This window comes from Myotis nattereri (assembly GCF_964212035.1).
Source record: "Myotis nattereri genome assembly, chromosome: 13".
Lineage (NCBI taxonomy): Eukaryota > Metazoa > Chordata > Mammalia > Chiroptera > Vespertilionidae > Myotis > Myotis nattereri.
The window spans coordinates 22,162,950-22,186,101 of NC_138088.1; the positions used below are offsets into that span (position 1 = coordinate 22,162,950).

The window sequence follows — 23,152 nt, forward strand, 5'->3', positions numbered from 1 at the left end:
TGAGCGGGAAAGGCAAGATTTGAACACAGATCTGTCTGATATTAGAACCAGTGCTCATAATTGTACAGTTTTTGTCACTCCCCTGAAGAATTATTGCTACATAGAATTATGCGTAAACTGAGGGAGGCAGTAAAAATGCAATTTTCTTTATTATCACATCTGACTTCTGAAGCTGAAACCAAAATGATATTTATTTTTCTTAAAAATAGGATGTTATGAAGTTCTAACCATCCAAATGTGTTTTGCCTTTAGAATTTAATTGTCTTGGATCCACTGACAGTGACTGAGGAGGAAATCAGACCATCCCTAGAGCAACGCCTTGAAGCCATCATCAGCGGGGCTGCTCTGTTGGCCGACTCTTCCTGCACAAGGGATTTCCATCGGGAGCGGATCATCGCAGAGTGCAACGCCATTCGCCAGGCTCTGCAGGACCTGCTTTCCGAGTACATGAACAACGTGAGTAACTGTTTTCCCCATTCTGTACATCGGGTATGTGCCGAGTTTCTCTGTAGAACATGTGATAAATGATAAATAAGTGTGATTTTCCATAGGTTGGCTTGCTGAGTGGGTTCTGCTCAGGGTGCTCACAGGGTGTAGCGGTGAGATTGGATTTTCTAGGGATGGAATCAAACCAGAAGGTTGTTTACATTTGATTGCTTTGTTTGAAATAGTAACTAAATATTAGTTGAAGAAGGGATTCAGGACTGGAGAAGGGAAAGTGGAGCTGTCCATCAATTTAAAGGATTAAAAGGCTAAGAAAAGGACCAGATTTTCAAACTGAAGTTGGTGAATATCAAAGTCAGAATTTAGATAGTATCGGATGAAGTCATTGCTGCGGGAATCAGGGACCATTTTTTGAAGATGTAAAAGAGCTCATTTAGTTCGGATGGCTCGTAACCCTTTTCAAATGTTACGAGTTGTGGCAGTTTTAACTATCTTTTAGGAATATTAGGAATGCTGTCTAAATTTAGACAAATGCACAAATGTTTCAAGGTCCTTTTGCTTTCAGATTTTATGTATTCATATATTATATATTCATTCCATATATATATATTTTACATCCATCTGTGGAGTCTTACATTCAAATCTTAGTGCCATTTTTAAAATGAAGGAAGTCTTCATTGTCAACTGTGTATTGATCATAAAGCCTTTTTAAATAGAAGAGCTCAACAAAACGAAAGGTTTATAATTGGAATGTTTTGTTGATCTGCCTTATCATAAATGGAATAAAAATAGTTTCAAAACATCACTTTTTGAATGTGAAACTGAAGAATTGGGATTGTTCAGTATAAGTAATTTATTTGAAGAGTTGGTATGTGCTAAAATTAGTGAGTTTTAAGGACTTTTCAACATGCTTGATATAGCTCCTTGTTCTTAATATTTGATGACTTTGGCACCTGACCAACAATCTCTTGTTTGTCTAGATATCAGAGTTGTAAAGTACATTATGTTAATAAGAACATGTTAATAGTGTCATGTCCTGCTTCTTAAGCTAGAATAGCCCCGTTTTTAACATACAATATATTCTTAAAGGTTCTTTAAGGGAATGCATCCATTATAAAAAACTCAGAAGGTTATATTGTATTGGAATTTCTTCTCTCCTGATCTGTGTACTTGTACATTATAGTCACCTTTATAGACCAAAATAGCCTGAAGTTACATATAAACTTATTTTATACATAAATATATAAAATTATAGATATAATTATTTTACCACATATAGATTAAGTTATTTTATTCTTTTAGATACAAACACAAACAGATGCACATGCACATACTCATACACATATATAGACAAGGATGGCTACGTAATTGTAGAGCCCAGTGCAAAACTGAAAATGCAAAGCCTGTTGTTCAAAAGCGGGGTTGGAGTGAGGGGGTGGGAGCATCTTTTTCCTTTATTCACAGTCTCAGTTGACATGAGAAAGTTATTTTTATTTGCTATTTAGTGTTGGGTTCTCTAGAGCATAGGGATACTTGTGGGAGCATGCAGACCCTACAGGTGTTTGTGTACTTGACCTATAACCCCAACCCACCCTGACTGTGCCAAGGACCCTACCAGGAGTGAATGGTGGCAGTAATCACTGGGTGGGAGAATAGGCTGAGGACCTCTGCCTGCATGTGAGTCTAGGGTACATGCTTCATTGCCCCATAGGACTTCGCTTAATACACAACTTCAAAGGTAAAGGTGTTAAGAATATGAACACTGTGGTAGCAGAACATTAAAAACCAAAGGACGTGTGTGTACATGCGTACAAGCATAACCAATGGACACAAACAATTGGGGGGACAGGAGCTGGCTGGGAGAGGTCAATGGGGGAAAAAGGAGACATATATAATAATTTCAACAATAAAGAATTTAAAAAAAAAGCCAAGGTAGGCCTTTTTGAGCAGAGGGGTCTGTGCACAGTCACAGGCCCCTGAAGCTGGTTCTGTACATAATAAACATACGTCACACAAAAATAGCAGTGGTTTTATGGTTTCTTCCACTTTGGCTTACAAACTATTTGGGTTGAAAACTATTCATACCAAAGGTGAAGTTATGGGAGCATTCTGCCTAGGGTGCAATCATGAAGAAGGTACAATGTTTCTAGAAATTTATAAAACCAACTAAAAGTCGGTCTGCTTTATATTATCACCATGTACCACCAATTCTAAATGTCACTGGTAAAATGTTTTCCACATAATTCTTCTAAATTCTAAGCAATTGGCTATAGTTGTTGTTTTAATAATATGTGTATATAATTCAAATTAGCACACTTTAATGACTATCCTTTAATAAACAGTATAGTCTTTTTGCACTGAAACAGCAGATCCAAAATTGACAGGGATGACACAATGATTACAAAGACAAAGAACTGGAGTTTCTTTAATTCTGTTATTTTATGTGATCACGGAGGTTTGTTTTTAATTTAAAAATTATAATCAGGAACTGAATTCTGAAGGGTAATATTTTTGTTAGGTAAGTGTAAATTTCATTCGTGAAATATTTCATTGAATTTGAGTTATAACTTTGAAATGTATTCTCTTTTTGAAAATTGTCTATCGCTTTAAAGTTAAAGAACAAATTAGGAAAATAATGATTATTTGAGATTATTATGGAAATGTAGTTTTGTTATATAGAGGAGAGAGATGTTTAAAAAGGATGGACTCCCGGTATCAAATATGCTAAGTAAGGTACTGAAAATAGGTTTGCACTTTTCTATGTCTTCTTGCTCTTTTACTTATTGAGGATTTAATCTCATGTTCAGTTTCAAGGAGTCAAGTACACAAAACTTATGTTACTAATAGCTTTCTGTTAGATATTTTCATTTTAAAACAAGGTAAGTTCCATGTTAGAAGAGTGAAGTGGAAAGCGACTTTTTTTGTTTATAATAAATAACGCAGATGAAAGGTAAGTAGCTTTTTTTAAAGCTTGTCCAGATCATTATCTCCATTTTATCATTTTTAAGGGTAAACTTAATTATAGAAACCCAAATATTTCTTGGTTATTTAGTTGATTAAATTGCATTACTATTTATACTTGATGGAGGTTGTTTTCTTCTTTCTTCCTCCTTCCCCCATGTTTTCTCTTCTCCCCTCTGGCAAAGAAGGGCAAACACCCCCGGCAATATCTCCCTCATGGCATTTCCCCCTAGATGGGATTCCTCTGTTTGCTTGTCTGCCTGCTCCACTAGCCAGGAGCCCTAGGAGAGTGGGGACTGTGTTCCTGGCGCTTAGCATAGCAGGTGCTCAGTAATTATCATTGGGATACAGGTAAATGGAATTTAGTGCTCCTCAGTCTTTTAAATTAAAATGACAGCATGCCTGAAGCAATTAATTTGAAGTTTATTTACTGTATTTATATGATAAGTGTGGAGAAAACATGGAGGGAGGGTTCATGGTGAGAACAGGAACAGAGGAGAGGAAAGAGCAGAGTTGAGGGGATGTTCTTTGGGTGACCTAAGAATACTTATATATGTCTTTCTATTAGAGCAAATGTCAAATACTTGTTGAGGAAGGCATTTTTTTCCCTTTGGAAAGAAAAGACATTGTGTGTGTGATGAATTGTTCTGATGATTTGTTCTGATGTTGGTGTAGAAGTCAGAGTGGGAGGAGCTAAATTTATGGTGGTCCGCGGGGTCAGATGCCCATTCATTCACACATCATGGAAACATTTCATTGATGAGTACAACCTATTCATTATAAAAAAATAAACTTACAGTACTATGAAAAAGCACTCCAAAAGCAATGTAATAGTTTCTTTTCATGTAAAAATGCAGAATTTTACGCCTAATACTAGTGCCTGACTGAGCTAATGAATATTAGAATTAAAAGCAAGAACCAATCTGGAAAACTGTGGAATAAGTGATCAGAACATATTTCCAGGTTTATTTTTACTCTAGGTGTATATCACAAAAGATGTTCCCCTATCGCTGTTTCATCATCTTTAATGAAAGGAAATGCACTTTCCTGGGGGACTACCTGAACTCAAATCTTTCTCGGTTCTCTCAAAGATTTTAGGACAGCTCCTGTACTTAAGTCCTCAGCTTCCTAATTTAAGGAATATTGTTTCTCTTTTGTTGGACCTGGTTTGCTTTTCCAATTAGCAGCTCTTGTAATTGAGCTATATCGATAGAGTAACTACTTGATGATAATTCAGCTACAATAAAGATAATCATAAACACTTAAAGCAGGAATAATACTCATCAAAATCTGTAGATCTCTTATGTGAATGTGGTTTCAGGGCTTCAAATTTTGCAGGTGTAAGGAGCCCAGAGAAGTGGGAAATAAATGCAATTTATGTTTTTTTCAGACTCAATTCACATGACCAGTTTGAGTATAACTTTACCTCCTTAAACAGATCAGTAAGACTTAATCATTTTTAAAAAATATATTTCATTGATTTTTTACAGAGAAGGAGGGATAGGGATAGAGAGTTAGAAACATCGATCAGCTGCCTCCTGCATACCCCCTACTGGGGATGTGCCCGCAACCAAGCTACATGCCCTTGACCAGAATCAAACCTGGGACCCTTCAGTCCGCAGGCCGATGCTCTATCCACTGAGTCAAACCGGTTAGGGCTCAATCATTTTTTTTTTTCACTGAAGCTATTATTCAGTAAGTTCATTGTCTTGTCACATTGGTAAGAAATTAGTAGGAAATGAGACCAGATGGGTCAATAACAAATAAAACAGACAACCACTTAGCAGTATTAATGATTATATATGTTTGCCCTAATATTTTTCTTCTTTTAAATTTGTGTATTTATATATTATATGTGTCACAATAGACCTTTCTATTGCTACTGTAACAAATTCCCACAAACTTAGTGGCTTACATAACACAGATTATTATTTACAGCTCTGTGGGTCAAAGTTGGACACAAGTCTCCCCGGGTTGAAAGCGGAGTGTCTGCAGGGCTGCATCCTTCTCTGGCGGCTGTAGGGCAGAATCCATTCCCTTGCCCTTTCCAGCCGTAGGTTCCAGAGGCCACCTGCATCCCCTGGCTCGTGGCCCTCTGCCTGCATCCAGAGCCAGCTACGTCCCATTCTCTGACTCTGCTTCTGTCCTCGCATCTTTTTCTCTGACTGCAGCCAGGAAATGTTCTCTACTTTTTAGGACTCACGTGGTGATAAATAGGGCCCTTCCAGATGATCCAGGGTAATTATGTCATCTCAAGGCCCTGGCTCTTAATTATATCCTTTTGTAATTACTCTTAATTACATCCTTTTGCCATGTAACTAACACTTTCACAGGTTCTGGGAATGAGGACATGGACTTCTCTGGGAGGCCCAGAACCTCTAGTAATACCAGTCTTCCCTAGTCTTGTCTGTGGAAGTATCCGTAATCCTTGCATTTCAGATCTGTTTTTAGTTAGTATCCCTTACTCACTTTAAGCTCCATGCTGGCAGATAACGTGTCTGCTTTATTTGCTGTTTTACCGCAAGCCCCAGGCATAATGCCTCGGATTTAGAAAAAGCTGAATTGTACTTTTGAAAGTATCAAAAAGATACTTTTGAAAGAATCGGTGAAATTATTGCATTCTATATATGCTATGTAATGGAGAAGCAGCCTCTCTGACATTAAATGAAATGAGTTTCAAATATTTAGTAAATTTATGTGATGCACTGCCCGTTATAAAAGGCCTGCTTTTGCACAGTACAGGTCTCTTCTAAGGATCAATGTGAATATTCGGAAACAAAATTTTCTCATCACTTTGTACATTTGGATCCACATCCAGTCATATTCCAAAACAGGAGTTTTACTTATTAAAAAGTATACTCCAGAGGGGGGTTGAGGGGCTGGGTTAAAAAGGTGAAGGGCTTAGCCAAGCAAGGAAGCAAGCAAGCAAACAAACAGAAAACAAAAACCTCATCATGGACATAGACAACAATATGGTGTTTACCAAAGGAAAAGGGCATTGGGGGGAGGGCGAAGAGGGTATCGGGAGGATAAATGGTGATGGATATACAATATACAGATATACAGATGATACAATATACAATATACAGATGATGTATTATGGAATTGTACACCTAAAACCTATATAATTTTCTTAACCAATATCATCCCAATAAATTCAATGAAAAGTATATATTCCAGAGAACATTTTGAATCAGAAAAAGTTTAACTTTTGTCTTTTAAAATTAGGGGTATATTTTTCTAAGTTATATCTGCTGATTTTGTTGTACTTCCAGCATGGGTTAGGTCTAGTCCATCTTCTCTGATTTACAGTGTAATTAAAGGAATTCTTCATGTTGATGAGGGAGAATAAGGAGGCCCTCCCATGAAGGAGGGGTAGAGGGGAATCAGTTGTTTTTAAAGGGTGGTATTTCTATAATTGGTGAAAATATACCCGGAAGTGAATGGCCATCATGCTTTAGTTCTTAAGAATCAGACACATATATTTCTAGGGGTGGGTTGAAATTATGTTGATGTTCTTAAGTTTAGATGTCTTGCTGGGGAGGATTTTCAGGAGATGTAGAATTATTGGAGAAGCTAGCTCTCAGATTAATACTTTATAGGGGGATATTAGAGGGTTGAGCAAGCGATGACTCTGCTAGGATAAAAGGGTCAGTCCTGGACTGTATTCAGAACCAGTTCCCACTTCTAGACCTCTCATTTGCTCAATATTTTCTTCACCAGGTAGCTCATGTGAATGCACATTATTGGTTCTCATTCTTTATTTGTTGAGTGAGTAGATAATCAAATTGAATGGCTTTTGTTATTCAGAGATCTATTTTATTGCATGTCGGGTTTAATGCATTCCCTGTCTTGGAGTATTATAAAGATTCAGTAAAGCCAACAAAGATATATTATGGGGTTTTTCTTCCATATAAGGCCTTCACTTCTCTCCTAAAAATTCATTTTGGAAATTATTTCACCCTTATTTCTCATGATGATAAGGTAAAGCAGTTAGGATGATCTATATGCAATAACTCTTTGAATACTAGAGACAGGTTAGAATTAAAATTATAAAAATGTAAAGGCAGCTTCAAAATTTATTTTCTTTCTTTTTTTTTCTTGTTTTGGCATGGATTGCATATTAGAATTAGTCCATTATTAGATCAGGTACACTGTATTAGCTTCTTTACATTTTAAAAATCTTAAAATTTTCCATTACACTGCAGTGCTGGCTGGCTGGCTTTTGAGCGGTTGATTATGTTGGAACTATGTTTTTCAGTTTATTGATCTCTGGTGGAGGATGTGGCTGTACCCTGGTGAGCCTGTGAATGCTGTGGCTTTCTAGCGAATCAGGCTTAACATTTGATTCCATTTGCTCCCTTCTTTAACCAGCTAACAATTTGACTTATGCTTTCCTTAGAGATAAATGTCATTCTTTGTATCTAAGAACTCAACCGACAGTTTTTTGCTTTAACGTTCCAGAGCAGCTTTTAACTGTTTCAGTTTGACATTTATACAAACGTGGAGTAAATACCTAGTACACTAGTGGATTTGGATTTTGAATATGATTCAGTCTGAGGGCATTATGCCTCATTTGAAAAAAATACTTTTCTTTCACTTACATATGACAAGGATGTATCTATAAGGAATTTTATCTCCCTGTGAAAAGTTGATTCCTATATGGTAATCAGAATACTGACCACTCATCCCCCCACCCCTCTCCCTTACACAGATGTCCACATCTTAGTCCTTAGAACCTGTGGATACCGGTACGCATAGTATAAGAAACTTTGAAAATGTGATTGAGTACAGGGGCCTTGAGGAGGAGAGATTTTCCTGAATTAAATGGGTGACCCCAGTCTAATTACATGAGTCCTTAAAAACAGATAACTTTTCTTGGCTGAATTAGAGAGAGATGAGATGGAAGAAGAGAGTAAGAGAAAAAGAGAGAGAGAGAGAAAATGTATGTGTGTGTGTGTGTGTGTGGGAGAGAGAGAGAGAGAGAGAGAGAGAGAGAGAGAGAGAGAGAAATGTGTGTGTGTGGTGTGGGAGGTAAATCCACGATTTTTGGCTTTAAAGATGGAGGAGTGGCCATTGTTGAAGACACTTAAGTTTGTGATAATTTGTTCAGCAGAAATAGAAAATTGAAATTCTATGTGAAATGAATTGCTGCAATTATATGGTAAACTTATAGATATATTAAATATGAATTATATATTTAAATGTCAGGGAAGGTAATCAGAGTTTTATAGAAATACCAAATATTGATTTTGAATGTGCTTATATATCTCACATAATATTTAACATGAAGTAATTAAAATGCCTGAAGACCATTTAATGGTGTAAACACTATGAATTGTGGTGGTTGTACACATGGAAAATATGATTTAGTTTATTTTCTGAGCCAGTGCTTTGTAATGGAAATGTTATGCAAGCTAGAATAATATGTGATCCACCTATATATTTAAAATTCTCTAGTAGCCACATACAGTAAAAGAAACAGGTAAAACTAATGAGAATAATTTAGGTAGTTCAGTATATGCAAAGTATCATTTCAACATTTAATTTATATTAACATTATCACTGAGATAGTTTACATTCCTTTTTAATACTAAGTCCCTGAAATGTATGCATTTTACATTTATAGTTCATCTGGACTAGCCTCATTTAAAATGTTCATTGGCCACGTGGTTAGTGGCTATTGTACTGGACAACACAGCGCTATGCAGAAATGTCTTCTTCGCCACAGTGTTTTGTTGCCTGATCATCTCATGTTTCTTCAGCTTTAATAATGCTGCTGTAAAAAATATAATAAAAGAAAAAAGACACAGGATACTTAGGTCAGGGCAACCCAGAACTATAGCATAATTCTGCCGTTTCTGTTGTTAGCCAGTAAAATAGGCCACTAGCGTTTTATACTAGCATATTGGAGAAAAGCAAAACTTTCCATATGTGGTGGATTGAATTTTTGAAAAAAAGGCCACAATAATATCTTCCATTTTGCGTTTTTCTCTGGTATGACTTTGCCTTTCCTCCATCACTGGGTGGGATTTAATATTCTTCTTCTTGAACCTGGGCCTGTTTTAATAACTTGCCCTACCAATTAAATGTGGCAGAAGCAACATTCTGAAGCTCCTGGGGTTATGTCATAAAAGGTCTTTCAGATTCCACTTAAGTCCCTTGCAATGCTCAGTCTTGGGACCCTACCTCTCAGAATGCAGTTGCTCTACTGTAAGAAGACCACGCATATGGAGAAGTCACAGCCACGTAGGCACTCTGCTTGATAGCCTACCCTGAGTTCCAGCCAAAGCCAGCAGTAAGGGCCATCCCTGTGAGGATGCCTGGACGTCTAGCCAGTTAAGACCTTCATATGGCTGAGGCTTGACCTTGGCTGCTCCGGCATAGAGACCTGATGTATGAAATCCTGGCTGAGTCGGTCAAACTCAGAACCATGAGAGAGAAGAATTTGTTGCTTTTAACCACTAGGTTTTGGCATGGCTTCTTACATGGTAATACTAATCTGAGTAATACAGACTTTTATTGGCGAAGACTTTACTTTGAGAGGAGCATGAGAAATCTAACACCAAATGTTAGGAACTGCTATAAGCATGTCAGACTCATGGCCTGTGGGCCAAATACCTGTTTCAGGCATGTGTTCCACTGGCCCTGAGTTTGACATGCTTGCGATGAGTCATATGGTCAAGAGTTACGAACAAGAGCTATGTAAGGAGGATGACAAAACTGATATAAGTAAGCAGATGTATGTAGAGAAGTCTGTTAATGGGTCCTATCACAAAGTATAGATTTAATTAATCTTCAAAATTCTTTATGTTCTTTAAGCCCTGGGTTAAAAATAAAACTACTACAGTTATCCTTACAACAGAGATCTGAAGTGGGTAAACCTTATCTAATTATGTGTCAAGATTCTAGTGCCCAATATGAAAACTAAACAAAAAAGCTAGATAAGTGGTCCTCTAGCAGAATTCCATTTTCACAAGGATTATTTGTGCTTGCATGCATTTATGCTGTCATGATGTCTATAATTGCTTTTAAGAAGTGACTTTGAAACTATCCAGGTGAGCCACAATGGATATTCCCAAGGTGTGCATGATCATCACATGCCCTCTTCAGTGGTATTGAATTATAATCATTGAATACTGAGTGATTATATAATTTGTGCTGCAGAAGCAGGCAAATGTTCATGCAGCCTCTTGTGGTTACTAAGTCTCCCTTCCTCATTGGCAATTTTAAGTGTAGAGCTCAGAAAAATAAATATGCACAACCCCACAAAGTTGGCAGTACTTAAGTATGGCAGCTGGCTTACGATTGGGGAGAGAAAAATAATTCTTTTGTTTGGTGCATAGCAGAGATATGATAATCACTACTTATGGGAATCATGTTTTGTAAAAACAGAAGCTCTTCCTAGCTTTACAGCATCGACTGCTCACTTTATCTAGTTTCTGACCTTTATATAAAAGCTAGAAATTTGTACAGTAGAACTAACTGAATTACTTGATGATTACTTTTATTTTATAACTGGAGGCCCAGTGCACAAAATTTGTGCACTGGGGGGAGGGGGTGCGCCTCAGCCTGGCCTACACCCTCTCATAGTCCGGGACCCCTCGCTCTTTACCGCCTGCCTGCTTGCTGCTTCTTACTGCTTGGCTCACTGCTCCTTTGTGCTGCCTTGGAGGTGGGAGAGGCTCCTGCCACCGCCGTTGCGCTCTCCAGCTGTGAGCCTGGCTTCAGGCTGAGCACACTGACCACCAGGGGAAGCTCCTGCATTGAGCATCTGCCCCCCAGTGGTCGTGCACATCATAGCAACCGGTCGTTCTGGTTGTTCCGCCGTAATGGTGACTTGGGCTTTTATTATATAGTTCATACTCTATGGGGAAGCCTCCCCATCTTCTCTCATTTTTGGGTTATGAAAGTGTTTTAGGAATACCTCTCAAAGACTAGAAACTAATATTAAAAACCCCCACACATTTTATTTGGAAATAATTATAGATTAAAAGGAAGTTACAATGATAGTACAGAGAAGTTCTGTGTACCTATTGCCCACATATCCACATTGCTTGCATCTTATGTAACTATGGTATGATGTCAAAACCAGGAAGTTGACATTGATAAATATTATGTGTATATTTTTATCACACGCATAGATTTATGTAATCACCACTATAACAAAGACACAGCAATATTCCATCACTGCAAATATCTTCTTCTTCCTCTACTTTATGGTCACACTTACCCTCCTGGTCTCTCTCCCTTCCCTTCACCCCTACCCTGCCATTTCTAACCCCTGGCAAATACTAATGTATGCTTCATTTCTACAGTTTTGTCTTTTTAAAAATATTCTATAAATAGAGTTGTACAGTATATGTTGAGACTGGCCTTTTTCACTCAACATGATGCCTTAGAAATCAACCCATATTGCATGTATTGATAGTTTATTCCTTTTTATTGCTGAGTAGTATCCCATGTTATGGGAGTCCCACAGTCTATTTAACCCACCCCCTATTATAGCACACTTTGTTGTTTCCAGTTTGGAGGCTATTTCAAATAAAGCTTCTATGAACAGTTATGTGCAGGGTTTTGTGTAGACATAAGTCTTCATTTCTCTGAGATAAGTGCCCTGAAGAGCAATTATTAGGTCATATGGTAAATGAATGTTTAATTTTTTAGAAACTGTCAAACTGTTTTTTCAGAGTGGCTATAGTATTTTATATTCCCACCAGCAAAGAGAATAATTACTTCACACCCTGACCAGCATTTGGTATTTTTACTGTTTTTATTTTAGCTGTTCTAATAGGTGTGTAGTCCTTGCTTATCATGGTCTTAATTTGCATTTCCCTAATGGATAGTGATGATATTAAACTGTTAAACATCTTTTATATGCTTATTTGCCACCTGTATATACTCTTTAGTGAAATGGCTCATCATGTTTTTTTGCTGATTTTGTAATTGAATTGTTTGTATTTTACTGTTAATTATTGAGTCTTTTTATATATTCTGCAAAAGAGACCTTTTTCAGATAGGAGGTTTGCAAATGCTGTCTAGCAATCAAATCTGATGAAGTCACTTTTATCAACTTTTCTTTCATGTATTATAGTTTTTGTGTCTAAGAATGTTCATCAAGTTTTAGGTTCCAGAGATTTTTGTTTAAAAGTTTTATAGTTTTACATTTTAAGTTTACATTTATGATCTATTTTGAGTTAATTTTTATGAGGTGTGAGACTTTTCTCAAGGTTCATTTTGTTTGATAGCCAATTCCTCCAGCACTACTTTTTGAAATAGATATTCTTCTTTGATTGAATTCATTTTTGCATCTTTGTCAAAAATCAGTTTGCAATACTTGTGTGGGGCTATTTTTGGGTTCTTGATTCTATGCCATTAACTATTTGTCTGTCCCTTGCTCAATACGAAAAAAATGAGGAACACTTTGAAAGTCAGAAAAATACTGTACCTTAATGACATAAAACACAAAACAACTTGATCTGTTGTGCCAATGTAATTAGTTTAATGAAGAAAAGAGTGTATTGCTAGCAAATGACAAGTAGAAGATACTTTATTCCACCTCATTTTAAACCCAGGAGGAAAATAAAATATAGATTTCCACTATTAACTCATGTGAAGTGTTTTTGACAAAGGAGGTTAGGAATGATCACTGCAGTCAGAGAAATTTAGATTTAAAATCCAGTTATAAAATTTACTTTCTTTATTCTCTGAGCCAAATTTCTCAACCTTTGTGAAATCCATTTCTTTAATCTTAAATAAAGGGATAATAAAACTATCTGGTCAAATTGTTTTGATGGTGATGATGACATGAGATAAAGTATGTAACGCTTATTTTCAATCCTAGCTGCATATTATGATCACTTGGAGAGCCTCAAAAAATTCTCAAGCCAAGGCCCCGCCTCCTTCAGTTAAATCAGAATCTCTGGGGAAGCACTCATGCATCAGAATGTTCTAGAAAAGATCCCTGGGAGGTTTTAATGTGTAGCTAGAATGAAAACTGCTCAAGTGAAAACATTAGAGCAGTGCTTTGCTTATGGTCGGCATCTCGGACGTGTTACTTCCATTCTCTTCCTCTTATAAGCTAGTTGCCTTCACTTTATATAAAAACTTACTCCTTCTGGAAAGATAAGCCATAAATTATATATAAGATTTACTGAAAGCTAGGACATGATATAATCATTCATTTTGGCAAAGCATAATAAATGGGAGATATTTTGTAGAGAATTATAAGTAGCCCTTCTCTTTAGAGTTAAATGTTAAAATTTAACTTAGTTTATCATATTATATATCAACAGAAACTTAATTATAAAAACATATAATATTGGGAAGCATAGATGAATATGGACATTAATTATTCATGTGACAAAGCTTCAGATTTATGGTAAATGCATTCTGAATTACTTGTCATTTCCTAAGTTGTTATCTTTCCTCTCGTTTCATCAAATTGTACTATGAAAATAATCCATATACTGGTCATAAATTGTGACACTAAAAGTAAAGTATACTTAATTTATTGATCTTTAGCAATGCTGTTACTCTTCCTTTAATGTAATAGGCTTATAATCTTCAGGTCAGTTTTGACTCTCTTTTCTCATATTAAGAACAATCCTTTACCAAAATCTGCAGTTTCTTCTTGTTCCAGAGGTAAGACAGTACTTTTCAAACTTTACTGCATAGGAACTTTGTCTTCCATTGAGGTATGTGCGGGAGCCATTAGCATAGAGAAATACAAAGGCCGAAGGAGCGTGTCCATGTCCACTCCCTGCCTTTACTTCAAACGGGGGCTTTGCTTTCAGTCCTGTTAGGGTTTTGTGTACTAGTTTATGTGTTCTATGTTCTGTATTAGGGTTCATTTGCAAAATGGTTCCCCTGTGCTAAAAAGGAAGTTTGACAAACACTGAGTCAGAATATTAACTCTTACAATATGGAACTAAGGTAAAGAGTACATCAGAGTGAGAAAAAAGTATGTTAGTAACAAGTGGCTTCAGATTCAGTCTTGGAGAAGGAATTGTCTTTGCTAAGGAAATACTTGATAAATGCATTGAGTAGCTGAATGCAATTAAGTATGAGGTAAAACATTAGTGAGCTTTCCCTTGCTTCCTGGGCAGGAGAAAAGGCACAGAAGAGAAACACAAACTGCTCCACAGTTTGGGGAAGAGTAGAGTAGGCAGAAGAGGGTTGGGGGAACAAAGGAGGAACAGAAAGGGGTTGGCATAGGGACGTGGTGGAATGGTTTGAATGACTTTGAAGTACAAGAATTTTTAATGACTAATCTTAAATTTGCAATCTGTGCTGTAAATGTTCTTCCTCAAACCTTCAGTGAAGTTTGATAAACACCAAGTTTTATTTTGTGTGAATCCATGAAAATGGCCAATTTCTTTATATGGGTCCTACTCTGCAGAATGCTGTGATGACCCATAAATTTAACTTCTTTGTTTGAAGCAGAAAGTAAAATATATGCCTGAGTGTGTAAGCCTCTAGTGATTTGCAGAGGCCTTGGGAAGAGCATCAGGATTTATACAGTCATGGAAAGGGAGTTTGAACTACTTATTACCTAGAATGAGCAGCTGATGAGTTAATGTATGAGTAAGATGAAGCTTGTTTTATTGATCATCTGAAGAAAGTTTCTTTTTTGTTTATAAACCTACTTAAAGTGAACTGTTCCCTTTTAAACTTTCTTATATCATATTTGGTGTCATGTTATTGTTAATGCCTCTTTCCCCTGCTTTCTGAAATAATAAATCACATTACCTGATTTTTCTTTCATTCAACAAAAAGTCACACTGTGATGGAAATTTTGATAGTGTTTCTGTGGTCCTGTGGTTCTGCATACTCACAGATGAAATTTAAACAAAAATGGCAAAATGACATTTGAGGAATCTCTCTAAGACTCTGTATTCCTGGTTGAGTTAATTTGGGGAAATATCCGAAGGAGGGCCTTTCTTCTCGCTTTGACTAGACAGTAGAAAGATTGGAAAAGCAATCTATGAACAATATGGTATTGAAAAGATAGAAAAATGCCATTTGGATTTTTTAAAGGAACTGGAGCAAAAGTGTTTGTTTAGTTTTTTGAACATTATTTTCTTCTTTTTAAAAAATTCTTTATCGTTGAAAGTATTACATAAGTCCCTTTTTTCCTCCCTTGTCCTCTTCCAGCCTGCCCCGCCCCCCAGCCCAGACTGGGTAGTTAGTCATCTGTGCATCATAGAAAAAAAATTCCATTAGGTATTATGGAAGATGTATATATAGCTGGAACTTGGGGTGGGGTGTTACCTGTTGCTAACCATTATGAAATAGAAAAAAGGCTAGCCATGTAGATTGAAAATGAATTTCAAGTAAATCTTGTTTTTATTCTACTTTTCATACCAAATCCCAAAATAAGGTTGATATATCTGCTAAACATGATGTGCTGTTAGCCTCTTTACACCTTTTGGTAATGCAGAGTATACAGATAATGGAATCTGTCCATAGTCTTATTACCCTATTTATCACGGGTTTTGAGCTAGTAAATACTCCAAGCTTTGCATATGCAGCATCATTTAAAAGTGAGTGTTTTTAAGGTTGTTGAGGACATCTAATAATCTCAACTCTGATATTGTTGTGAATCTTCTTGACTCCATTTTCTAGGTTAGAATCTCATATTTGGAATGGTTTTGTAATTGAATTCATTTTCTTTTAGAGAATCTCCAAGATAGTTACTAACATAATCTCTATGGAATCAGGGGCAATTGCATTAAAGTGGAGATACATTTCCCCCCTCAAATAAATAAGTTACTTATTATTTAAACAAATAGCTAAAATAAAGTGGTATTCTGATTAAAATTAGCATTGATATATATGCTGATTCATTTATATTTATTCAATTTCAAAATACAGTTAATCTCTTGAGTACATTAAAGTTAATTTATTTCAGACAAATTAAATGGAGATATTTAAGAACCTTCTATTTGAAGTTTGCAAACCCAAATTCCATGGAACTCTAAATACGCTTTTTAAACATTCATAAGATTAGCTTATTGAAAAAAGAGATTGCTATTCAAAATTTAATTATTAAGTATAATTTTTGTTCTGCTATTGAGTAATATTAAACATGGCAATAATATATTTATTATTCAAGTGTGTAATGATCTTAAGTAAGTTGCTCTTTTCTAACCTTTCTAATTGTCAGTGGTTTTTGATAAAATCTTTTTGATAATTTGATTTAGTGAAGACATTTTGAATAAATGTGCAATGAAACATTCTGCTGTATATAATTTTTAAATGCCAATGATTTATGAAAATTATTAATAAGAATGCTTTGTTATTGGTTGATTTCTAATTCTGAAACCAAAAAAATATCATCAAAAGGCCAGAGTAGATTGATAACATATTTCACCAAAAAAATGAGTTAATGAATTTGGTCAGGGACAGGATCTACATTCTCTTGACATTAACTGTTGGCCAGGCACCTATTCTGTCCTGGGCATTTTACATATTTTCATTAACTTAGTCTTCAGAGAAAAGTCTCAGACTCTAGCATTTACTGTGATGCTGGGCAAGCTATTTACCATCTTGGCATGAAAATCGGATGTCTTTTAACAGGAGATCAGTCCTAAATTTAGAAGTTTCATCTTGCCATCTCTCTTTGACTTTTTGCACAAATTGTTCCCTTACTCATGGCTGAGGAAGAAAAGTTCTATTTTCAGTGTGTAGTGTTCCTGGTACCTTTAGTACATCAGTGACAACTCACCAGAATACATCCATGTGGAAAGTAAGCAAGCTCATGACTGCCTGAGAGTAAACTGGGAATATCATATGGATTTTTTAAATTGGGTATTTACTTTGTACGTTTTATGTCAGGTATTTGCTTTTCTGGTGTTCATGTTACCTGAAAGTAAAGAATGGGCACAGTGGAGTGCTGAATTAGGACTTTGAGTTAGCCATAAAGACAGTTTACCCTTTAAAGAATCAATTTAAGCTTTATTTTTCATGATTTAATATATTTCATTATTTACCAGTAATTATTTTGTATGGCTTCAGGACATACCCTGTTTCCAGAATTTTTAAACTGACATTGGAAGATCCAAACTGTGAAACATGGGAAAGTTAGCTTAAAAGTGTAAACTATTTATCACAAACCCAGTTCGTACAGCAATGATAGAAGTGTATTCATGCATTTGTTCAATTTCTTAGCAGTAATGCTTATTGCAAGCTTTATTATAAATTGCCACTAAGTTTATACCCTGTTGGAGTGTTTTAATCTTTTCCCAGATAATTTTGGCCTTGGGTTGCATTAGCTGTCATATCAAAGGATAGTATAGTACACTGGATCAGAGAATCTTGACATGGTATGCTTGTCAGTAAATATGTTTTATCTGAATATTATTTCCTTATCCTTTTGGATGTTAGAGATATTTTTCTGAAGGAATTACAGTGAGGAATTACAAGCCTGTATTGTTAGGCAAGCTAGGAATGAAATTGGGGAAATCAAAGCCATTTTATCAAATTCCTGTTATCTGATAAAGAAAAAGTTGTGTTTCCACTTGCCCTAATTTATACCAGATTTTAAATGATCATATTACTCCCAGGTAGATGCCACTAGAGGTAGAGAGCCAGCCCCTTTCTGCTGTACTTGGTTAGACACAGTTGAGAAAGTGTATCAGTTCATACAGGACCTCAGGGAGGATGCTGGCTATTTAGGACATAAAATATTCCCTGTCTTAAAACTGCTTTTCTTTTTAAGAAGATGGCTGAGTGGAATTAGAATCTCAGTTTAAAAATTCTGGAAACAGTGTATGTGAAGATTTTGTGTGTATGTATGTCCTGAGGCCAATTCTTACCAGTGGGATTTTCCTTATTTTGCTGGTTCATTAGATAGATTTCTCTATCCTGTTTTCTCCTCATTGTAAAAATTATCTATCTATCTATCTATCTATCTATCTATCTACCTTTCTAATCTTTCTCTCTCTCATCACTGACTTGTATAAATTTCTGTTACTCTTTTGTTTATTCACATGTCAGTAATTTTATATTAAAAAGTAAAAATTCCATTTGTGTGTAACATTTATGATTTTTACAGATTTCTATGAAAAAGTTCTTCTTGGTCACCCCAACCCTTTTAATCAATAAACCACTATTGAGCATTTTCAAGTGTCCTAAAAGCATTAATAAGGGAATTGAAGAATCATTTCATTTGCTGATACCACTTTGCAGATTGATAGTGAATGCTATATATGATGGGAAATATATAGCTCTCTTAAAATTGATATTTTTCAATAAAAAAGCTAAAGAACATTTTTGGCTGAGCCCTCCACACTGTGAACCCTTCTTGCAGATATTGCTTAATAGGAGTCTTTAATGTTCCCCAGTGGCAAGAGCGAGGTGTAGAAAAATATTTAAATTTACCCATAAAAATTCAACTTGAAATGGCATATTATACTTAGTCCATTGGGAAAGCTAAAATTAAAATGTCTACTGTAGATCAGCTCTAACACTTGGCTACTATTTCTATTCCTGATTATTTTTTCATTTCTTCAACTCAAATCTTTCCTATGGCAACCCAAGTAGATTGTAGGAATATACTTTTGGGAACTTGCAGATTTCTCTGGTTCCTTAGAAGTAATTCTAAAGAATTCTGAGTCTGGATATTACATTTTTCATTGTTAAATGATCACCTTTTTAAAAACAACAGATTTGTCCAAACAAAATAACTATTTAGACCCCACCATTTCTATTTTGTAGCGGGTTCTTCTATGACAAATATCCTTAAATCTTGCAGCAAATTATTGGATTCATTGTCAATATGTTCATCTGGTACTATTTTCTTGGAGCGCTTCCCACTCAGTATTTAAATGTAGTGGATCTTAATTGATGTTACTGTTACAGTAAATTACTTGGCTGTTTGAGTGTTTTTTTTTCTTTTCTTTTTTGTCTCTGCCTCAGCACCACCACTTGCTTATTCCTGTACATCTGAACAACAGGAGAAATTCAACAGCCCTCTTGTTCTGTGGTAGGGTGAGAATGCCCCCGCTCCCCACACTTGCTCTTCCTTATTATCTCCCATGTCACTAAATGGCAGCGGCACGAACAAACAGATGAATATCTAGGACTTATACTTGAGCCTCCTCTTTCTTTCATCAACAATAACCTACCATTAGGATTTGACCTACAAAACATATCCCGAGAGCCACTTCCTTCCTTCTGAGCCACCACCACCTTAATCTAAGTCACCATCATATCTTTCCAATTTTACTGAAACAGCCCTCTCACTGCTCTCTCTGTTTCTGCTTTTGTTTTCCATACAGTAGCAAGATTCATCTTTTCAGATCATGTCCTGCTTAAGACATTCCATGATTTCACAGGGCAGATATCATAAAATCATAATTCCTTATAATGGCTTGTAGGGCCCTATGTGATCTGCTCTCACTGATCTTTTTTAACACATCAAACAAGACTCTCTCTTTCCAAGTTAGCTCCAACCCCACTGGCAGACTCAGTTTCCTGAGCAGGCTGGCCCCTTGACTTCTTAAGGACCCTACATTATACCTCATGCCGGGAATGCATGGATTAGAAGTGGGGATCTGTGGTGCAGCAGGAATTTGCCTATGCAGTAATAAGGTGGACATTTGAGTACTGACATTTCCTCTCCCAAGTCTCCCCAAAATACAAAAGGCCTAGCTCACACTTGGTGGATCGCTTACTCGATGTTGACTTAAATCATGGGCAGCCTCCAAGTGGGAAAAGGGCACTATTTGTTTCTTTGCTATTAGGTGTAGAATATGTATCTTCTTTGTACCACTTGTTTGATGCTTGGGTAGTGAAAGGAAGTGAAAGCACCTTTAAGCTCAGCCTAAGAAATTATTCAATTATTATCAAGTCTTTAAACCCATTAACCTTTAGGTCTGGCCTAATTCAGCTCCTCTCCTTCGTTTTCTCATAGTCTTCTTATAATTATTACATTCATAGAGAGGACTTCTCTAACACCCAATTTAAGGCAGTCAATCATTCCATTGTATCTCCCTATTTTTAATATTCTATATGATACTTATGCATTTCCGATGTTTTTCTGATTTGTCCGTTTGTTTAAGTATCCATCAATCCACTCACCCATACCCATCCACTGTCTCCCTTCATAGAATATAATCTTCAAGAGAGCGGGGACCTGTGTGTCTTATTTATTACTGTATCTCTAGCACTTAGAATAGTGCATAAAGCCAATTTTCAGAAAATACTTATTGAATGAACTTTTTATTTCAATAAGTCATTTCAGTTGTTGAATAATTTACCTTCCTGGGACATTTAAAGGAAAATATAAACACATCAGACCATTGCTACTGTGACATCTCTTTATAGGGGATTCTAGAACTACAGATTGAGTTGCAGTTTGTGCTTCCAGTTTATATAAATAAGTGATCCTGTTGAATCTAACGATTTTTGATTAACAAAAGTTCATGTTTCTCTGAGGCTTTATTTTTTTCTCAAATCAGATTTTCTGTACATTAACAGTAAAATAAATTCAGGGATAAAAATTTTAAGGTTATCTGAATGAAAAATAAGTGAGTTCTATAGGAGTTGAGAAGGGAAGTAGACTTTATTTTAGAACTGAGCCTGCAACAGAAGTATGTGCCCTTGACTGGAATAGAATCTGGGACTCTTAGGTCTACAGGCCGATGTTCTATAAACTGAGCCAAACCGGCTTGGGCTGTCCATCTATATTTTTGAAGCATTTCTTTGCTATTCTCTCAGAGACATATATAGATAGGTAGGCACAAAATATCTTCTATTGGATTAAAAAATTAGTACTAAAGACTTTATCATCACTCGAATTTAGTTTCTGATCTCCAAATAATGATATTCAGAGAAATAACTCAACTAATATCTGCCAGTAGTAAGTTGAAACCCTTCTTTCTTCTCTTATTCAGTTCTTTTTTTTTTTAAAGTGTTAAGAACATCTTTATTAAGCAAAGTAAAAATGCAAAAACAAATAGGTGCCTTTTTCCTAAAGGCCACCGCGTTAAAGTGCCTTCTTATCTCTGGCTTGAGAATCATCTATTTTGCTTGGGAAGGTCTTTCGGGACAACTTGAGCACCCTTGTCAGGTGACAGTAGCAAAGGAGTATATGTGGGCAAAACATTAGTGATGTCATTAAAAGAAGATGCCCAGGCCCACCAGTTGCAGGTCTGAGTGGGTTAACAAGAGGCAGCGGTGGAACAGGGATTCCCATCTGTTTTTCTGGGTGTGGATCCTCGGGTAGAGCACACTTTAGCTAGTTTTGTCTTTCCCGGTGTATCCAGAGGCTTCGTATCACAAGCAGAGTATTTGCTGCTGGAAAGTCTGAATGAGATTCTGCTTCCAGGTTTTTAACAAAAAGTTCTGAAAAAGAACTTTATGCACGGACCACTGCTTTGGTCTCAGAGGTGTGTGGGGACACATTTTTTAAAAATTAAATATAATTTTATTGATGTCAAAGAGGAAGGGAGAGGAAGAGAGATAGAAACATCAATGATGAGAGAGAAGCATTGATTGGCTGCCTCCTACATGCCCCTCACTGGGAATGGAGCCCACAACCCGGGCATGTGCCCCGACTGGGAGTCGAACCATGACCTCCTGGTTCAGGGGTCGACGCTTAACCATTGAACCAGACCAGCTGGGCAGTGGGGGACACGTTTTGATCCAAGCCACCCGGCCATCCATCTGATAACACCATCTTGCTCTTCGTTGAACAGCTGCTCCATTTCCTTGCTTTCGGTACACAGAGTGCTTTCCATTCATTGTAACACTTCATGGCGTTCATGGTTAGGTGTGAGAATTGGTTTCTGTGTCTCATTCAGTTCTGAGATCTTCTTGGTATCACTGGAAATAGGGAGCATTGTAGAAACACTAGTAGACCTGGAGCTCCTCCCGCTCCAATCTAGTCTTAGTTCTAAATCTCAGGAGTGACCCACTTTAGCTCCGTACGGTGTCCTTATACTGTGTGACATGCTGGCGCTATAAAACCTGGGGAACGGAGGGCATTGGAGAGGTGAGAACTGCCTTGGTGCTGTAGCCGCAGACTCTACTTCACTACCATAACAACTGCATTCCCTTGGATCATTCAGAAAATTCCTCTGTACCTGTAGGTCATCAGACTATAGGTATATTGGTAAACACACACATACACACACCAATTCACAGAGAGCCATGCACTTAATGCAGAGGATAATAATTACATATTTATTTTTCCCCAAGCCCTGTTCTTTTTCTATTGCTTTTGAGCTAACTCATTTCAACATTATTTCAATGCAGCTTTCAAGGAAGTATCTGATTAGTGTGTATGAGGGGTAGGGAGGGTGGGGAGAACTCCTGGATCCACAGAATAGGATTGATTCAGTGCAATAGTCAGTAATTCATATTGGAACACTTGACAACACTTGAAATATATTAGGCCAAGAAGACATTCCCCGCCCCCCACCCCAGAAAACCCTCTCTGAAGTTGCATTTTTCCAAAACTTCAAGGTAAAAATAAATCCTCAGTAGGATAACCAAGAACTGCAAATAAATACTAGAGGTATGTGCTGTAGAAATATGTATCTTCTTTTTACTATTTTCTTATTGATAATAGTGAATATATTTATAATGGGTGTAATTTGGAAAAATACTCCTAGTTTAGTTCCCTGGTTACTAAGCTTTCCCTCTCCTTCCTCCCAACACGTTCCAACTAACAACTATTTTGAGCAGGGGTTGGGACCAAGGGAGTATATGCTATGGAGGAAAGGGAAAGCCCGCCACC

At 36.6% G+C, this 23,152-nt stretch overlaps 1 protein-coding gene across 1 annotated transcript in view; it reads left to right on the top strand.

Moving 5' to 3' along the window:
• Positions 1–23,152, top strand: part of CTNNA3 (catenin alpha 3) — a 1,265,562-nt gene that overhangs the window by 291,004 nt on the left and 951,406 nt on the right. Inside the window, exon 7 of the mRNA XM_081105050.1 lies at positions 253–456. Within this exon, the coding sequence (XP_080961176.1) occupies positions 253–456 (204 nt within the window). The remainder of the gene's footprint in view (positions 1–252; positions 457–23,152) is intronic.